This window comes from Pezoporus occidentalis, unplaced genomic scaffold (assembly GCF_034315485.1).
Source record: "Pezoporus occidentalis ecotype Australia unplaced genomic scaffold, CSIRO_AGI_Poc_V1 ctg25, whole genome shotgun sequence".
NCBI classification, from domain to species: domain Eukaryota; kingdom Metazoa; phylum Chordata; class Aves; order Psittaciformes; family Psittacidae; genus Pezoporus; species Pezoporus occidentalis.
Genome location: NW_026914394.1, coordinates 5,516,325 through 5,532,093, shown reverse-complemented (window position 1 = coordinate 5,532,093; position 15,769 = coordinate 5,516,325). Strand labels below are relative to the sequence as shown.

Genomic DNA, 15,769 nt, shown 5'->3' with positions numbered 1-15,769 from the left:
GATTCCTCCAGCACAGCTGGAAGAAATAAGGAGCACAGACCGGCTTTCAGGCACCGAGCCCCCGAGCATCCAGTCCTGCCCGCTGGTTTAACAGCAGGTATCAGCTTTCCCTGCAGACCACAGCTCTTGTAAACCCTCCCGGTTAAAGCATGGCACCAGAGGATCAATCCAAGGTGGTTTTGTGCCTTTGATCAGCGCAGCAGGCAGTGAGTCACTGGTGGAAACGCGGTCTGCTTCTCTGGCAGGTGATAGAAGCACAACTCATGGAGTCAGCTGGGTTGGGTTAGGTCCCCCCTGAGCCTTCTCTTTTCCACACTGAACCCCCCCCTCCAGGTCTCTCAGCCCTTCCCCATCACACTTGTGCTCCAGGCCCTGCACCAGCTCCATTGCCCTTCTCTGGCCCCGCTCCAGCACCTCAATGTCTCTCTTGTAGTGAAGGACTCAGAGCTGAACACAGGATTCAAGGTGCAGCCTCACCAGGGCCCCATGCAGGGGGACGATCACTGCCCTGGCCCTGCTGCCACACTGGTGCTGATAGGGGCCAGGATGATGGTGGCTTCTTCTTGGCCACCGCTGGCTCATGTTCAGCTGGACCAACATCCCTGGGTCCTTATAGGCAATAGAAATGGTGACAGACAACCCTCCTGCTATGAACTGCCTGGTGAAACCTTCCACTTCCTGGGCAAAGAGATGGCCAAAGGGATAGGGAATGTGGCACCGGAGCTCCTGTGGGACCCACAGCTCAGCTGGCAGGCATCCTGCACCCAGGAAGTCTTTGTCAGGGCCAGCACAGTGTGCTGTGTGTCCAAAGTATGGGCTGGTCCCCTCTCACAGGGACCTGTCCTGCTCCTCCAGCCCCCGAGGCAGCCACAGAGCTTCTCCCAGCCAGCCTGGCATTGCTTTTGGACTGGGAGACACATACAGGGAGCAGAGACTGCCTGACAAAACCAGGGCAAGCAGGGCTGGGAGGGAAGTTGCTACCTGGCAGCCAGGAAATCCAGGTCAGATCCTGGCTCTGGCACTGGGGGACTTCCCCCTGGATCACACAGAGTCACCTCACAGAGCTGGGTGAGCTAGTTGGGAACGTTAATGCTCAAAAATCACCCAGCAACATCAAAATGTGCTCTTTAACCCCTTAGTTTTGCTCATTTCCAGTCCCCTGTAAACATGAGCACACGTTACAGTTAACATTTGTATTTCCTATCATAGAAGAATCACAAAGATCTCTTCAAACCCCATTTTAAAACAAGGACTCACTTCTTTGTATTCAAACAGGATCATTTAACTCCTCATAAAATGAGGCTCAGTGAAGTGGTATCTCCTCTCCTTCAGTACACGCTTACAACCACTCTTCCCGGTTGTATGAGCATCCAGGTTTAACATCCTTTGAGGTTTAACATCCTTTGGGGTCGAGGCAGGAGGCTGAAAAGTGCAGTGTGGAGGTGGTCACTGGGTGCCAGGTGATGTCTGCCTGCCAGGTTGGACCAGAGAGAGCTGCAATGATGTCAGAAAAAGGCTTTTGGTTTCTCAGCCTGGCCCCAGGCGCACTCCTATGGCCAAGGGGGTCAACCCCTGAACACGTTAGGGGATGCTGCCCCTGTGTCTTGAGACCGAGCCTAGAAGGGGAGCAGATGGATTGGCTGCTTCCAAGGACCCCATGATCACCAGGAATCAAATCAGGGTAAGCTTTCACTGCCCTTCCCGGTACTGTCAACCACGAGCCAGCCTGGGGTCACGCTTTGGAGACCGGGGTGCTGGAGCTGGGTAAGCTGGCCTGGCACTCTGGTGTACCTTGGCATGGCCAACAAGCTGACCTGATGGGTGCCAGTGGTTGGGACTCACTCCATTCCATCAGCTGGGCCCAGTCTGATGAGTATCCTCTGCTCTCCAGACCACATGAAGGTGTATCTGTGAGATCTGGAACACAATAAGACGGGGCAGGCTGTTACTCCTCTCCCCAGAGCCCGATGGGGAATGTCATCCTCAGAGGCAGCCGCCGGTCTCTGTTTTCTCCTGACAGCCTCATTTTGTCCTGCCCTCCTCCATTTATTATTTATTGCTATTACATGAGGGACACCGTGCAAGAACTGTTCCTGGTGGATGAAACTCCTGCACAAAGCCATGGAGTCTGATACCCCATCCAAACTGTAGCTTTTCTGGGCAAACACCTGTGCGGCTGAAAAGCTGCTTCAAGCAGGCTCCACTGAGAGCCTGCAGTGCCTCTTGGAGACACTGCCTGTGCTCCTTGGTCAGGCGAGGCTGAAGACAGAAACGCTGATGCAGGAGGTGGAGCATCAGAAAGATGAGGAGAAATTCCCACTGCAGGGCCTGGAGCAGGAGCTGGGGGTGGTCTGCTGCAACCACACACTGCAGGTGATCCGGCTCTCCAAAGCCATGATTGATTGGGAAGGATGGAGCCGAGGAAGCTGCTGCTGGAGGTATGACTGGAGATGATGAAGGTTGACTCTTCCAAAAGCAGGATGGAGGAGAAGTCACGGTCCCTCCGAGTCATTGGGGTGGCAGCAAAGCCTCTCCCATGAGCTCCCAGCACCTTCTCAGTTTTCTAAAACCTTGTTAATTAAAACAAGCAATAGACAAATCCCTGTGTGAGCCCTGCTGCTGCCCCTGCTGCCAATGCCTGTCCACCTCCATCCCCTGCCCACGGCTGGCTGCCTGCTGAGGCCCCTCTGAACCTCCACCTCCCATCCCAGCAGGGCAGGAGGGAGCCTGGGTTGTCCCCTGCCTCCCCCACATCCCAGCCGCAGGACAGCAGAGCTGTGATGCTCAGGGGCCACCAAACCCCAGCAGCGTTCTCCCTGGAGCGGCAGCATCCCCCGGGGCCGGTCTGCACCGCAGCCGAGGACAACCCCGTTCCCCCCCTGCAGCCCGGCTGCGGGATCTCGGCGCATCCATCGGGATGCTGCTGCGAGCGGTACCCAACGGCGGGGGCCACACACACGCTCCTGCCGCCCGCCCGCCCGCCCGCCCGGCAGGTGGCGCCCGCCGCCAACCCGTCGGAACCATAGAGCTTCACCCGCTCGCTTCCGCCTTCCGGGCGGCGGCGGACGGGCTTCCCCCCTCCACGTGAGAGGGCGCCCCCCGCCGGCGGCCCGCCATGGGCTCCGCGGTGCGGCAATGGCGAGCCCCGGCTCCGCTGCGGGCCCGGCGGCTGCTGCTGTCGCGGCTCTTCCAGCCCCGCAACCTGCAGGCGGGCGGCGAGGCCTTGGCGGACGGGGAACCCGCCTGCCGCAGCCAGCGGCTGATGCTGCAAGCGGGGCTCATCCACCCGTCCGGCCCCGGCTGCTTCCATTACCTGCCGGCCGGCGTGCGCGCCATGGAGAAGCTGGTGAAGGTGGTGGACGAGGAGATGCGGGAGGTGGCGGGGCAGAAGCTGAGCATGCCGAGCCTGAGCCCCGCCGAGCTGTGGCGTGCTAGCGGGCGTTGGGAGCGGATGGGCCGGGAGCTGTTCCGGCTCTGCGACCGGCACGGCAAGAGCTACTGCCTGGGCCCCACACACGAGGAGGTGGTGACGGAGCTGGTGGCCGCTCAGAGCGGCCTGACCCACAAGCAGCTCCCGCTGCGGCTCTACCAGGTGAGCAGGAAGTTCCGGGATGAGCCCAAGCCGCGGTTCGGCTTGCTGCGGAGCAGGGAGTTCTACATGAAGGACATGTACACCTTCGACGCCTGCGAGGAGGCGGCTCGGAGCACCTACCGCGAGGTGTGCGGTGCCTACGGCAGCCTCCTCGGCCGCCTGGGCTTGCCCTTCGTCAAAGTGCAGGCGGCCACGGGCAGCATCGGTGGCTCCATGTCCCATGAGTTCCAGGTGCCGGCAGACATCGGCGAGGACAGGCTGGTGCTGTGCCCCGAAGGACATTTTGCGGCCAACGTGGAGACGTTAAACGGGGAGCAGACGTCGTGCCCCACGTGCGGGGGGAAGCTCACCCAGACCAGAGGGATCGAAGTGGGGCACACGTTTTACCTGGGCACCAAGTACTCTTCGGTCTTCAATGCTGTCTTCTACTCCCCAGAGAACAAGCCCTTGCTGGCAGAAATGGGTTGCTATGGCCTGGGCATCACTCGCATCCTGGCGGCCTCCATCGAGGTGCTCTCCACGGAGGACAGCATCCGATGGCCAAGCCTCATCGCTCCCTACCAGCTCTGCTTCATCCCCCCCAAGAGGGGCAGCAGGGAGGAGGAGGAGGAGGGCGCTGCGCTGCTGGAGCGGGTGTACGACGACATGGCCGAAGCGCTGCCGCACCTCGCTGGGGACTCGGTGCTGGATGACAGGACACAGCTGACCATCGGCAAGAGGCTGAAGGATGCCAACAAGCTGGGTTATCCCTTCGTGGTCATAGCGGGGAAGAGGGTTTGCGAGGACCCACCGGTCTTTGAGGTCTGGAATCAGAGCTCCGGTGAGGTTTTGTTCCTCAGCAAGGAAGGTGTCATTGAGTTGCTGAGTAAAGTGCAAGTCCCTTAAATCCCTGTCTCTGAATGTCTCAGCGTTGCTTCATGAGGTCTCTCTGAATGGCTCTGGTTCCTTTGCAAGGACACGCAGCAGGTTGTCTGGCTCTGGGTGCATGGAGCTGAATCCAGCTCACATCGGAGCCAGCCACAGTGTCCTGCAACCAGGTTGAGCTGGGGTCAGCCCATGTTCCCCAGTGGGGCTGGGGACATTTCTCTCTCTTGGCTGCAGGTGCTTGAGCTGCTTTAACCAGCACGTGTGGCTGTGTGAGTGCTGGCTAAGGCAGACAGGAGGGCTTCCCTCCTCTTTAGGCACCAAGTTCTCGGCATGAAGGATTTTAAGAGGGAGAGGAAGGAAGGCACCTTTCCTCTGTTTGTGTCTTTGGAGACACGCAGGTTCTATGAAGGTGGAGGTTAATCTTAATTAAAGCAAAATGGTGAACTCCAGAGCCTTGTTCGGTTTGAGAACGCCGTAGTGCTGCAGATGTGCAGGAATTGAGGGGGAGAGTGGTGTCAGGGACTGCATCCCAGTCTGGCTGGCTGGTGAGACAACCTGGGTCCACTGGGCTTGTGTGGGGATGGTGTGGGTTTGGGGATGCAGCCTCGGAGTGGTAGAGAATCTTTGACAGGTTAAAAACAACCAACCAAATGATAATAATGATGATGATAAGAATACCACCACAAGAAACAAAACACCAAGGAAACATGAAGTCTGGGGACGTACAGAGCCTGGGGATAAAAATGTCCAGGCCACATTGTTCCCTATGAGCTGTAAGTCACGCTGCCCCGCAAAGCAGTGATATCCTGGCTGTATGTGCCCGCTGCAGCGTGCCCCTGGTGAAATCAGAGCCAACCAGGTTGGAAAAGACCTTTAAGCTCATCAAGTCCAACCATTATCCCAGCACTGCCAAGGCCACCACTAACCCATGCCACTGAGGGTCTCGGCTATGCAGTTTATGAGCACTTCCAGGGATGGTGACTCCAGCACTGCCCCGGGCACCCTTTGGGGAAGGAATTGCTCCTCATCTCCATCTAAATCTGCCCTGGGGCAGCTTGAGGCCGTTTCCCCTTGTCCTGTCGCTTGTCACTTGAAGAGACCGATCCCCACCTCCTAGCAGCATCCTCCTGGCGGAGCGATAAGATCCCTCCCGAGCTTCCTTATTTCCCCAGGCGGAGAGGCCGGGGCTGAGGATGCTGGAGGCCGGGTTTGACGTGTCTGGAGCCGGGGCTGAGGGCGGATCTCTCGGCAGGCGCGGGGCGGGCCGTAGCGGCAGCGTCATGGCGGAGCGCGGTGGGACGGACGGCTCGGGTCCGCGGTACCGGGGCGGTTTGCACCCCGACACGTGGGAGCAGGTGAGGCGGCGGGGCCGGGGCAGCGGGATCCGCACCAGGACGGTGCTGATGCCCCGGTGTGTGTGTGTGTGTGTGTGTGTGTGTGTCCCGCAGGAGCTGGAAGCCATCCCCATGTTCATGAAGCAGTGTCCGGCCGAGATCGACGCGGCGCGGCAGCCGGACCTGGCGTGCCTGCAGTCCCTCCTGTTCGACGAGGAGCAGGGACCCGCCGGTGCGCAGCGGGGCTCCGCGGGGCTCCGGGTGCCCTGAGGCGCTGCGGGCTCCATTCAAGCCCTGTCCCCGCTCTTTGCTCCCTGCAGAGCTGGCCAGGATGTACCGGAACGAAGGGAACGAGTACTTCAGGGAGAAGGAGTACCAGAAAGCTGTCATCGCCTACACCGAGGGGCTGAAGAAGAAGTGCGAGGACCCGGAGATGAACGCGGTGCTGCACACAAACAGAGGGGCTGCGCAGTTCTACCTGGGTAACGGGGCACATGCCCGCCTGCCTCAGGCCAGGCTGCTTCCCCATGTCCCTAGGGACTGCAGACCCCATCAGGGCATGGTCACTGCAGTCCTGGCTGCTTCCAGTGTTGGTGGCTCTGATTGTTGGTGACCAGGAGGTCCGGTATCGCATCCCTTCTGGTAGGGCTGATGCTGAACACATTCACAGGGTGATTGGAGCTGCAGGAGGATGCTCTTGACCCCAGAAATCTGTTTTAAGCAGCACATTGTATTCCTCTTTTCTGGTCGTGTCCTTCTCGAGTTACCACCCAACCTACCAACAGCATCTGTGCAGAAGAGAAGGTGTTCTTGGCCTTTCAGTGCTGTTGTGTGTTGCAGCTGGGAGGTGGTTTGCTCACAGTCATGTTACTTACCTCTTCCCTGAATGATGGAGTCCTGTCCTTTCGCTTCTTGCTCTTTGTTTGCTCTTCCTTTCTTCACTCTCCTCACAGTGATTGTAGAACCAGTGAATTACAGAGTCTCCACATGAGCTATTTTATCATTTGGGGATCTGGGTAGATTTTACGTGTCAGTGGAAGGTTCTGAGCAGTTCCTTTTGCTTTGTAGGTAACTACCGTTCTGCTCTCCATGATGCCATCCAAGCAACAAAACTAAAGCCCACCCACCTCAAAGCAGTCATAAGAGGTAAGAGTTTAAGCATGGAGGGCAAGGAACATAGTTTCCACGCAGCTTTGCACATGTTAGCTTTAAGCACGATGCTCTTACCCTTTGAAGCCCTGGAACAGACTTTTAGATGTTGCTTTGTCTCAGTGCATGTCTCTGTGTTAAATAACCTTAAATTATTGTGAGTGAACATCATACTGTTTCAGGACAGTATTCATTTCAGAAAAGCGAAGCAGTTACTGTAAGGGATATCTTGTGTTATTATTGCTGTGTCTCCCCAAATCAGAGCTCTGCGTTTTGCTTTGGGTTTTCAGCCAAAACACTGTCCTTTTGCTCTTTGCACTTCAGCTTCTGTATCTGCCAGAGGCATTGGGCCTGTTTCTATAGAGTACAGCATAACTTTTGCTGCTTTCCACAGCTCTAGTTTTTGGGCTTTGATTATTTCCACTCTCCCAGCGTTTCTCACTCCATGGAAATTGCCACTTTATTTTTCCTTATGAGACAAATACTGAAATATTAATTATAACGATATCATTTTGCTTGTAACAGGCACTTCTAGCATCATTCTGCTGATTTCTGTGAGTAAATAAGCAAATGATGCAAGAACTACTGAAATACGTTAGATGTTATTCTCAGCTGACCTGCTGGAAGCCTGCAGTCAAACATGACACACGCACGTGCTGCTGTGTGTGCCTCTTGAAAGCACCAGGGCTGATGCTGTCTTTATAAGCACCACTTTGTATAGTAGTTGTGTACTGACTCCTAGACTAGAAACTTAAAATCTTAAATCATTCCAGGAGCCCTCTGTCACATGGAACTAAAGAATTTCTCTGAAGCTGTAGCATGGTGTGAGAAGGGCTTGCAAATAGATTCAAAAGAGAAAAAGCTTCTGGAAGTGAGAGCTAAAGCTGACAGATTAAAGGTAAATATGAAAGCAGACTGGTGCCTACAGTGCTTGTCACCTGCTTTGTGTCAAACAGCACTTTGGGATCCTTGGTTGAAGAGTGCTCCAAACCAGTTTCTGTGTAGTTTAATATCCCCAAATAAAACTGAGTGGTGGTTCCATATTGTGTGTGTTGAGATGTGTAGGGGAAAGAGCCAGAGGGGACCCTTCTGGAGTTCTGAGCTGATTTCTCCACTGCAGGGTAGAGCAGTGATGGGCATTGATTTGCTGTGTGTGACCATGGTGCAACCTTTTCTTCCATGTAGCGAGCTCAGGAGCGGGATGCACGGAAAGCAAAGGTGATGGAGAAGAAGGAACAGTGTGAAAAGGAAATTTTGCTTGCAGCAATAAAGGTGGGTCGGTGAGAGGGAGTGGTTTTGTGTGGTTTGGTTTGGGTGTTTTAAGAGCTGTCTTGTCTCTAAGATGTTACTCTTGTACACAGGCTTTTGAGGTCTAGAGCCAAAAACTGAGTTAAAAACATGATTCTCCTTATCTGTGTGGCTCAAGCCCCAGCTCTCAGGTTGCCATATTTCAGGTAACAACTAATGCAAAATACAAACCCAGTGTTAGGAGATGGACTGAGCACCCAAGAGAGTGTTCTGGCTGCTGGGCTGTAGCATCACACTGGCTCAGTGAACCTTGCTTTCTTTGCTGTTGATGGACATTACTTCAGTGGAAGGATAGAAGATAAGCATCTGGTAGGGTAGAGAAAGGAATCAATCCTGGACCATCTCCTTCCTCAGCAAAAGTCTGGGCTATGTGTAAATATTTTGGGTTATTATATAAAGTCAGATCTCCTGCTCTGTGTTTGTCTTTCCAAAGACAGGAGGGAGCTTCCTTCAGTTCTCTGGAAGAATGGGTGTTCTTGGGAGCTGGTGCATGTAGTTGCACCCTGAAGCTATACCTGAGAGACCCCAAAGAACAGGATTTAGATGAATCCCTTTCCCCATGTTATCTCAGGCTGTCCTCTCAGCATGCAGGCTCTCTGGATCCCCACCTCTCATCCGTTTTAAGAGGAGCCTGGGTGTCTGGCTGAGGTTCTGGATTCTACTGGGAATACCAGTCACTCGAGTCTGATACTGTAGGAAAGCTTTTGATAGCATGTTTAAGAGCTGATTTGTTAACTAGAATAACACAATTTGTCCTTTTCCTGACTGCTGTTTTACTCTTGTTCTCCCCACCACGTTTGGTGTTTGGTTGTTTGGGGAGTTCTCTTGTCTTTCCTCCCCTCCAGGAAAGAAATATCAAGCTGGTTCTTGAGCCTTCAAATGAAGAAGAGGAAATATCAGATGGCCTGGCTGAGATATCCTTAGATGGGTTCCAGTCTGACAACGCCACAGGGGCAAAGGTGCACTTAGATGCTGATGGCAACCTGAACTGGCCTGTCCTCTTTCTGTACCCTGAGCACGAGCAAACAGACTTCACTGTGGCTTTCCATGAGAACTCCAGGTAAATGCACTGTCAGCAGCACTCTTGCAGGGAGATGTTTGAATAGATGAGAACAGACAGCAAGTGAAACACTGCCATGCTAATGAAGTAGTTCCAGATTTCCAATCTCATAGCTGACCCTGCATTGGAGCAGGAGGTGGCACTAGATGAGCTCCTGAGGTCCTTTCCAGCCTGAATATTCTGTGATTTACAAACAAGCTTTAAAATATGATGGGCAAAATCTCAGTGCTAAAATGAGCTCAATTTATAGCTCAAAGAAATACAGCATGTTAAGCCAGTGTGATAAACAGCTTTGCAGTGCAAGCTGAGAGCAGTGCAATAACACTTGTAACCCATCTGCATGCCCGAGGTTTGTTAAGGTGCTGTTTTGAAGCCCTCTAATATAATACTGGGTCTCAGAAAGAATTAACTCTTACAAAGAGCTACCAAAAGGGATCTCTTGTAACCACCAGTGATCCCATAGTTTTCCCCAGGGCTTTCAGCAGGCTGAAAGCAGGCTCTGAAGTGCTGTAGCCCTTTCAGACTATAAACAAGTGACTGGTAAGGTGGGACTTCCACTTGTCTTGATGTTAACTTCAGTTTCTGAGCTCGCAGTGTTAAACAAACATGGAATTTGTAGTTTGGGGGTTTTATTCTCTGCAGGGAGATTCGTATTCCTCACATCTACTAAGTCTAGGACTTAAAATTCCAGTGCAAGCAGGTTAGTAAAGTGTGGTTCTTACATGGTAGTGTTCACTACATCTTTGAGTGACCAAAGGAAGCAAAAATGGGAACAAACTGGCCACCAGCACTCCTGAAGCACCAAACTAAACAAGCCTCTGACACGCAGGTGTATTCTCAGCACTCTCATCTGGTGAAGTGTGGTGCTGATGGGACCATGTAGAAGGAGAATCGATTTTGGACAAAATTCAGGGTGTTTGACATCTTTTTCTGTGTGAAAATGAAGAGTTGGAAATAATTTGTTGTTGCACTGCTCAAGTGTGAATCCAATAGCACGGCCTTGGTCTCACTGGGAAAGCAGTGAGCTGGAAGGGAAGAAACTGTTACTGATCTAAACTTGCTTTCAATCTATTGTCTAATCTGCTAATGTATTTCTACCATCCTTCAAATGCAACTGTACACATTATTGAAGCTGAATGCTTTGTCTAAGCTAGCCAAGTGTGTTTTGGCTTTTAGGTTTATTGATCATTTAATGGTGATGTTTGCTGAGTTACCTCCTTGGGACGTAGAAAGAAAATACCTTCCCAGCAATCTCGAGGTGAGGAGTTTGACTTTCCTTCTGTTTCAAGGTTGTTCTGGTGTGTTTTGTGTTGTACACAAACACACAGCTTTGAGGGTATGAGAGCAATGGCACTGTTATCTGTTTACCATACACGGATGTGAAATAAGGATCTGGAGAGCTACGTTTGCTTTATAAACTCAGACGTTTTCCAGGTGTGCTGACATGGACACAGAATTCATTCATGAAAATGAAAGTTCTTTTGTCTTCCACTTATGTTGTATTCAATAGAAGGTATTTAGGGATACTGCTTAGATTCCCATGTTTATAGTGATAATGAAGATTGAGACCATCAAGCTGGTGCGCTGCCTGTTTTGTAAACTGTGTTGTGAAGTTGCTCCATACCAATGAGAAAATACTGTTAAAAACCCAGGTTATTTTCAGAACTGGAGGTGCTTAAGCACTTAATCCCATCAAGATGATGCAGTGTTCAAGGCCAGGTTGGATAGAGCCTTGGGCGACATGGTCTAGTGCGAGGCGTCCCTGCCCGTAGCAGAGGGGTTGGAACTGGATGATCTTAAGGTCCTTTCCAATCCTTACTCTTCCACTTTGGTATCATATGTACAGTCTAAGGCACACTTGCTGGATTAGGATCTCTTAAATCTACTTTGTTTTGTTCAAATACCTGTTTAGCTCATACCATTGCTGCATTTGACGTGATAAAGAGCAGCCCGTAGATTTGCATTGCTTCTCTGTGGAGCACAGGCAGAGCCCTCCTGCTGCCACTGTTGTAAGGATTTAAGCTGATTTATACAGGGAAGACTTGGAACTCACACAAACCAGTTTCTGTGTTGAAGTTTGCATCTGACACACTTGGTCCAAGCTACAGAAGTTTGATAAACCTCTAGTTGATACGTGCTGTGTTGTTACTGGGTTTCCAGCAACTTAATAGTTTGCTTTCATGTGCCTTAGGTATTTCATAACCCTCCAAAATGTTTTTCAGCTCTATTTTGAAGATGCAGAAAGAGAAGAAATGTATGAGCTGAACCCAGAGCACACGTTGCTACAAGTGCTGCAGCACGAGAGGTGAGGCTGTGCCTGTTTGTGTCCAGAGAGAGCAAAATGCATGAGCTTTGGGCTCCAAGTGCAGCTTGTCCTCTCATTTAACAGTCCTAAATCTTGGACTCCCAATAGTCCTAATCTTCTCTGGTTTATTAGTCCTAACTCTTGAAGGCATAAAGCAATAGGACTGCATGGATTTTGTGCCTGGCTTTAGCATCCTACAGATTTTGTTCCCCCAAAACAAGGATAACGCATTCCAGGATTGGATGGAGATGGGAAGGGAAGTTGGGCTACACACAAGCAGCAGCACAAAAGGGCTGTTTCAGATCCCATCTACACTGTACTACTTTAGGGAAAAAAATAGCAGCAGCATATAAAGAGAGTGTATTGAAGGTTAACAATGCTCTCACTGTTAATAATGCTGTGTGAGCAGCCCCCAACACGGCACGCAGCACAGCTTCACTGACTTTTAAAGTGTTGTGCACTTATTTAGAGAGAAGAATTTGCTGTTTTTGCAGCCAAGAAGTTGCTGTAAAGGCTGTGCTGTTAACTTGCACCACCTTGTAGCTAGCTGGAGGAAGCCTGCTGCACAACTGGCTTGGTCTGTTACAGTGGGAGCAGAGCTCTAGGTCCTCTGCTGCAGGCTGTGTCTGAGCTGTCGCTCCATAAAGCTCCACAGCATGCATAAACCCTTAGATTTCAGTCTGTAAGGGTAGTTGCAAAAGCAGCCTCTTTGCAGAGGGAGAGTAACATCTGGTTTAATTAGAAGTAGCTGTTGGGAGAAGAATTGATTCATAAAACACTCCTCCTTGGATGTGGGTAGCCCTGGCTCCAACACGCTCCACTAATCAGCACAAAAGCTTGTCACTGGCCTTTGGGAGATCAGGCTCGATTGAGCTGGGTGGAAGTCACTCACTCTGCATGACACTTGGCCAGCTACAAGGAAGCCAAAGGATTCCTTTTAATCTTTGCAGGTACTTTGTAAAAGCTGGGACTCCAACAGTCTTGGTGTTTGTAAAGGGTTCTCCTTACTCTAACAAGTACTTCTCTGGCAAGAAGGTGCATCGACTGTAGTGAGCAAGAGTGAAACAAGAGGACTCCTTTGCAGGAGGCCGCTGTTTGTTATCCCAGACTGCAAACTCCTGCTTGAACCAGACTGCCTTGTACAACTGAGGGGAGAAATAAGCTTGGCCCAGGGGGGGTCTTCCAGGAAAGCAGTACAGGAGAGTGAAGGGTTTACAAGAGGGGATGAGTTGTTTAAACCAGCATCCAGCTGGCTTGCAGAGGGGCTCCTCTGTGATGGGCTGCGTGTGGTTTTGAAACAAACCTGCAGCAGTGCCAAACACCGGCTGCAGCTGAAGCAACAGCAGTGGGAATGCACTTCCTTACCTGTGGAAAGTCATGGATTGCCTTGGAGGTGGGCTGTAGTTGCTGGGGTTTAACAGCAGTGAGATAGGGAGATTCCTGCCTCTTGCAGCAGGGTGGATTGCAGCAGTCACATTCCTGCCTGGGATTAAGCAGCTGCTGTTTCACTGCTTGGCTCTGCTGCTGGCCAGGGTAAAGCAGAGCTCTTTGTTCTGAGCAGTGTGTTTTACTGACCCTTTTGCTGCCTTACCCCTTGTCCTGCAGAACCTGGAAATAAACATGTCTATTTTCAAGTAGACTGGCTTCTGCCTAGTAAATGAGACAAGAAATTCTTCTCACCTCCCGAAAACGACAAGAGAATGACAAACAGTTAAGTCTAAACCCAAATGCAGCAACCTTATCCATTATACTTACTGGTACAGCCAACATCCAGGGTCTTCTGTGCTTCTGCATTAGCATTTAGGATTACTTTGAATTAAATGCTGACTCTCTCATTTCTTCTGCATTCTCTCTGGGACTGCAGAAATAAGCTGCAGTTTGAGACACAGGTAGTGCACGGGGCATTAGAAAGCTGTTCAGCTGTGAACACTCCTGCTTAGGTGATGGAGGCTGGCTTGAGACAACTCCAAAGAAAGCATTTGCATTTCACTCTTCCTCAGTTTCTGCACCATGCACAAATACAGTAAAATTATCCACACCTGAGGATGCTGAAATTTAATCTCCAAAGCTCAAGTTTCTCCCCCAGCCCCTCTTACAGGGCTCGCTGCTCGTTTCTTTTAACCAGAGCCATATGTGAGCCTTGCCATCGTTTGTGAACCAGCCGCAGTGGAGCAGAGCAGGACCCTGCAGAGGAAGGGATCTGGGCTGCAGCCAGCCCGTGTTTTAAAGCAAGAGGCTGCCTGGGTTTTCTGTTCATCACTGAGCAGCTTGTTGGGGTGGTACATGGCAAACAGAGTCAGGTTGAGTGATCATTCCCCATCAGCACGAGTGGGGTGATGGGGAAGTAGTAGAGGAAGAGCTTGTGCTCTTAAGGATTGTTCTCTTCTCCAGGCTGACCCAGCCCAGCTCTCCCAGCCTGGCTCCAGAGCAGAGCTGCCCCAGCCCTTGCAGCATTTCCATGGCCTCCTCTGGTGAGGGAGGGGTAGGTCCTGGGGCAAAGCCCCCTCCCCTGGACCTCCCATTGGAGCAGAGAGCCACAGCAGTGTGCACAACCCACCAGCTATGAAGGCCTCTTAGATCTGCATTCCCAGGAGCTGGGGAGGAAAACCAGGTGCTGGGCTCTTGGCCAGAGAGAAATCCCCTGTTTGAAACCCACAAGTTTCTGCACTCTTTAACCAAAAAGCCTCAGGACCTGGCCAGTTCCAGGGTTCACCTCACTGCCCCAGACCCCTGAAGGCACAAGCAGGAGAGCAGGGGCAGCAGCAGGTGGAAGTGGAAGGAGGCTTTGAAGGAGCTCCTTGGAAATTAATTAAACCAAAGCTCTGGGAGCAGCCCATCAATTGTGCTGCCTGCCTCATCCCTCCTCCTCCCCTTGGCCAGCCGCCTCAGGGCATGAGTTACAGCGGGGGAATAGCCTGGAGAGAGATGCAGCCATCTAATTACATCCCACTCCCCCTGCAAAATAGATACGTACACACTGTGATTTCATATATCAATTTCATGTGGTTATTTAGGGACCTATAAAATCAGGTCCTTGAAACCATCTCTGGTAGCATCACGTACTGCAAAAGGTGCTTGGATCCCACCTGCAGCACTGACTGGTAAATCCTCTGCTGTCTTCACAGCTTTTTCTTTGCTGAAAGCTTCTTGGCATTTCTGGGATGCTTCCCTGATCCATAGAATCATAGAATCCCAGACTGGTTTGGGTTGGAAGGGACCTTAAAGCTCATCCAGTTCCAACCCCCTGCCACAGGTAGGGACACCTTCCACTAGAGCAGCTTGCTCCAAGCCCCATCCATCCTCCTGTCCATGGCACAATGGCAGGGGCCTTGGGAAAACAGCTGTGGTCCTTTGGTCCCTGGATCATCCTGTGCGGGAAGGCAGTGATGGGTGCTGGGGGCAGCCAGCACGGACACCTGATGCTCCCAAGGTCCCAGATCTGCCTCCCTGCAGCCAAGAGCACAAGGCAGCTGGGTGGTTCTGTGCAAAGCCACAGCCAGGAGGGTTGTTCAGAGCAGGGATAACACCCCGCAGGGATTTGTCTTTCCAAGGGACATAGGAACAGCCAGTGATTGCTAAACTGGCCCTAGAGCCGTGCGGTTGGTGGGGAGGGCAAACAGGCTACTCCCAACAGGCTCCAGTGCTCCCATCAGCAGGTCCCTCCTCCCCTGGGAGCTGGGATGCTCCAAACCACCCAACCCTGCTGAGCACCCTCCCCTGTGCCAGTGGTCCTTCACACCCCTGCTGCTCCCTGTTGTAACCCCAAACCACTGCTGCCCCATCCGCCCTGTGGCCCCCACCCCGGTACCCAGCCAGGCCGAGGCGAGGGCTGCCTGTATTGAAAGCACAGTACTTAAGGAGAGGTCAGTTAAAGTTTAATGGTCACGGGAATACATCATTCCCTCCACTTAATCAAGCAGCAGCCATTCCTAAAGATAAGCAGGAAGGATGGCTCGCATCCCGGTGATAAAAAGGCAGGATCGCTCCGAGTTCGGGAGATAAGAGCGCTCTATAAAAATTGGATGTCTTGTACCATGTTCAGCCTGAGACAACTTTTATCTTGTGATAGCCACACCAGGCCTTGCACTGAGATGTTTATGATGGGAGATAACAGCAGAGATGAGGAGTTTATGGCCAGTGGAGAGGGGCAGGAA

At 52.0% G+C, this 15,769-nt stretch overlaps 3 protein-coding genes across 3 annotated transcripts in view; all 3 read left to right on the top strand.

The window, feature by feature from the left end:
• LOC134165912 (NADH-cytochrome b5 reductase-like) overlaps positions 1-15,769 on the top strand; it is a 131,737-nt gene that overhangs the window by 9,763 nt on the left and 106,205 nt on the right. The window lies entirely within an intron of this gene.
• Positions 3,084-4,478, top strand: PARS2 (prolyl-tRNA synthetase 2, mitochondrial). Its single transcript, XM_062623095.1, has one exon. The coding sequence runs from the start codon at positions 3,116-3,118 to the stop codon at positions 4,475-4,477; it is 1,362 nt and encodes a 453-aa protein (XP_062479079.1). The 5' UTR covers positions 3,084-3,115; the 3' UTR covers position 4,478.
• Positions 5,693-13,252, top strand: TTC4 (tetratricopeptide repeat domain 4). Its single transcript, XM_062623094.1, has 10 exons — positions 5,693-5,814; positions 5,908-6,025; positions 6,114-6,275; positions 6,862-6,939; positions 7,716-7,840; positions 8,128-8,214; positions 9,096-9,310; positions 10,487-10,568; positions 11,533-11,615; positions 12,566-13,252. Exons 1-10 carry the CDS (start codon positions 5,740-5,742, stop codon positions 12,663-12,665), a joined length of 1,125 nt encoding a protein of 374 aa, XP_062479078.1. The 5' UTR covers positions 5,693-5,739; the 3' UTR covers positions 12,666-13,252.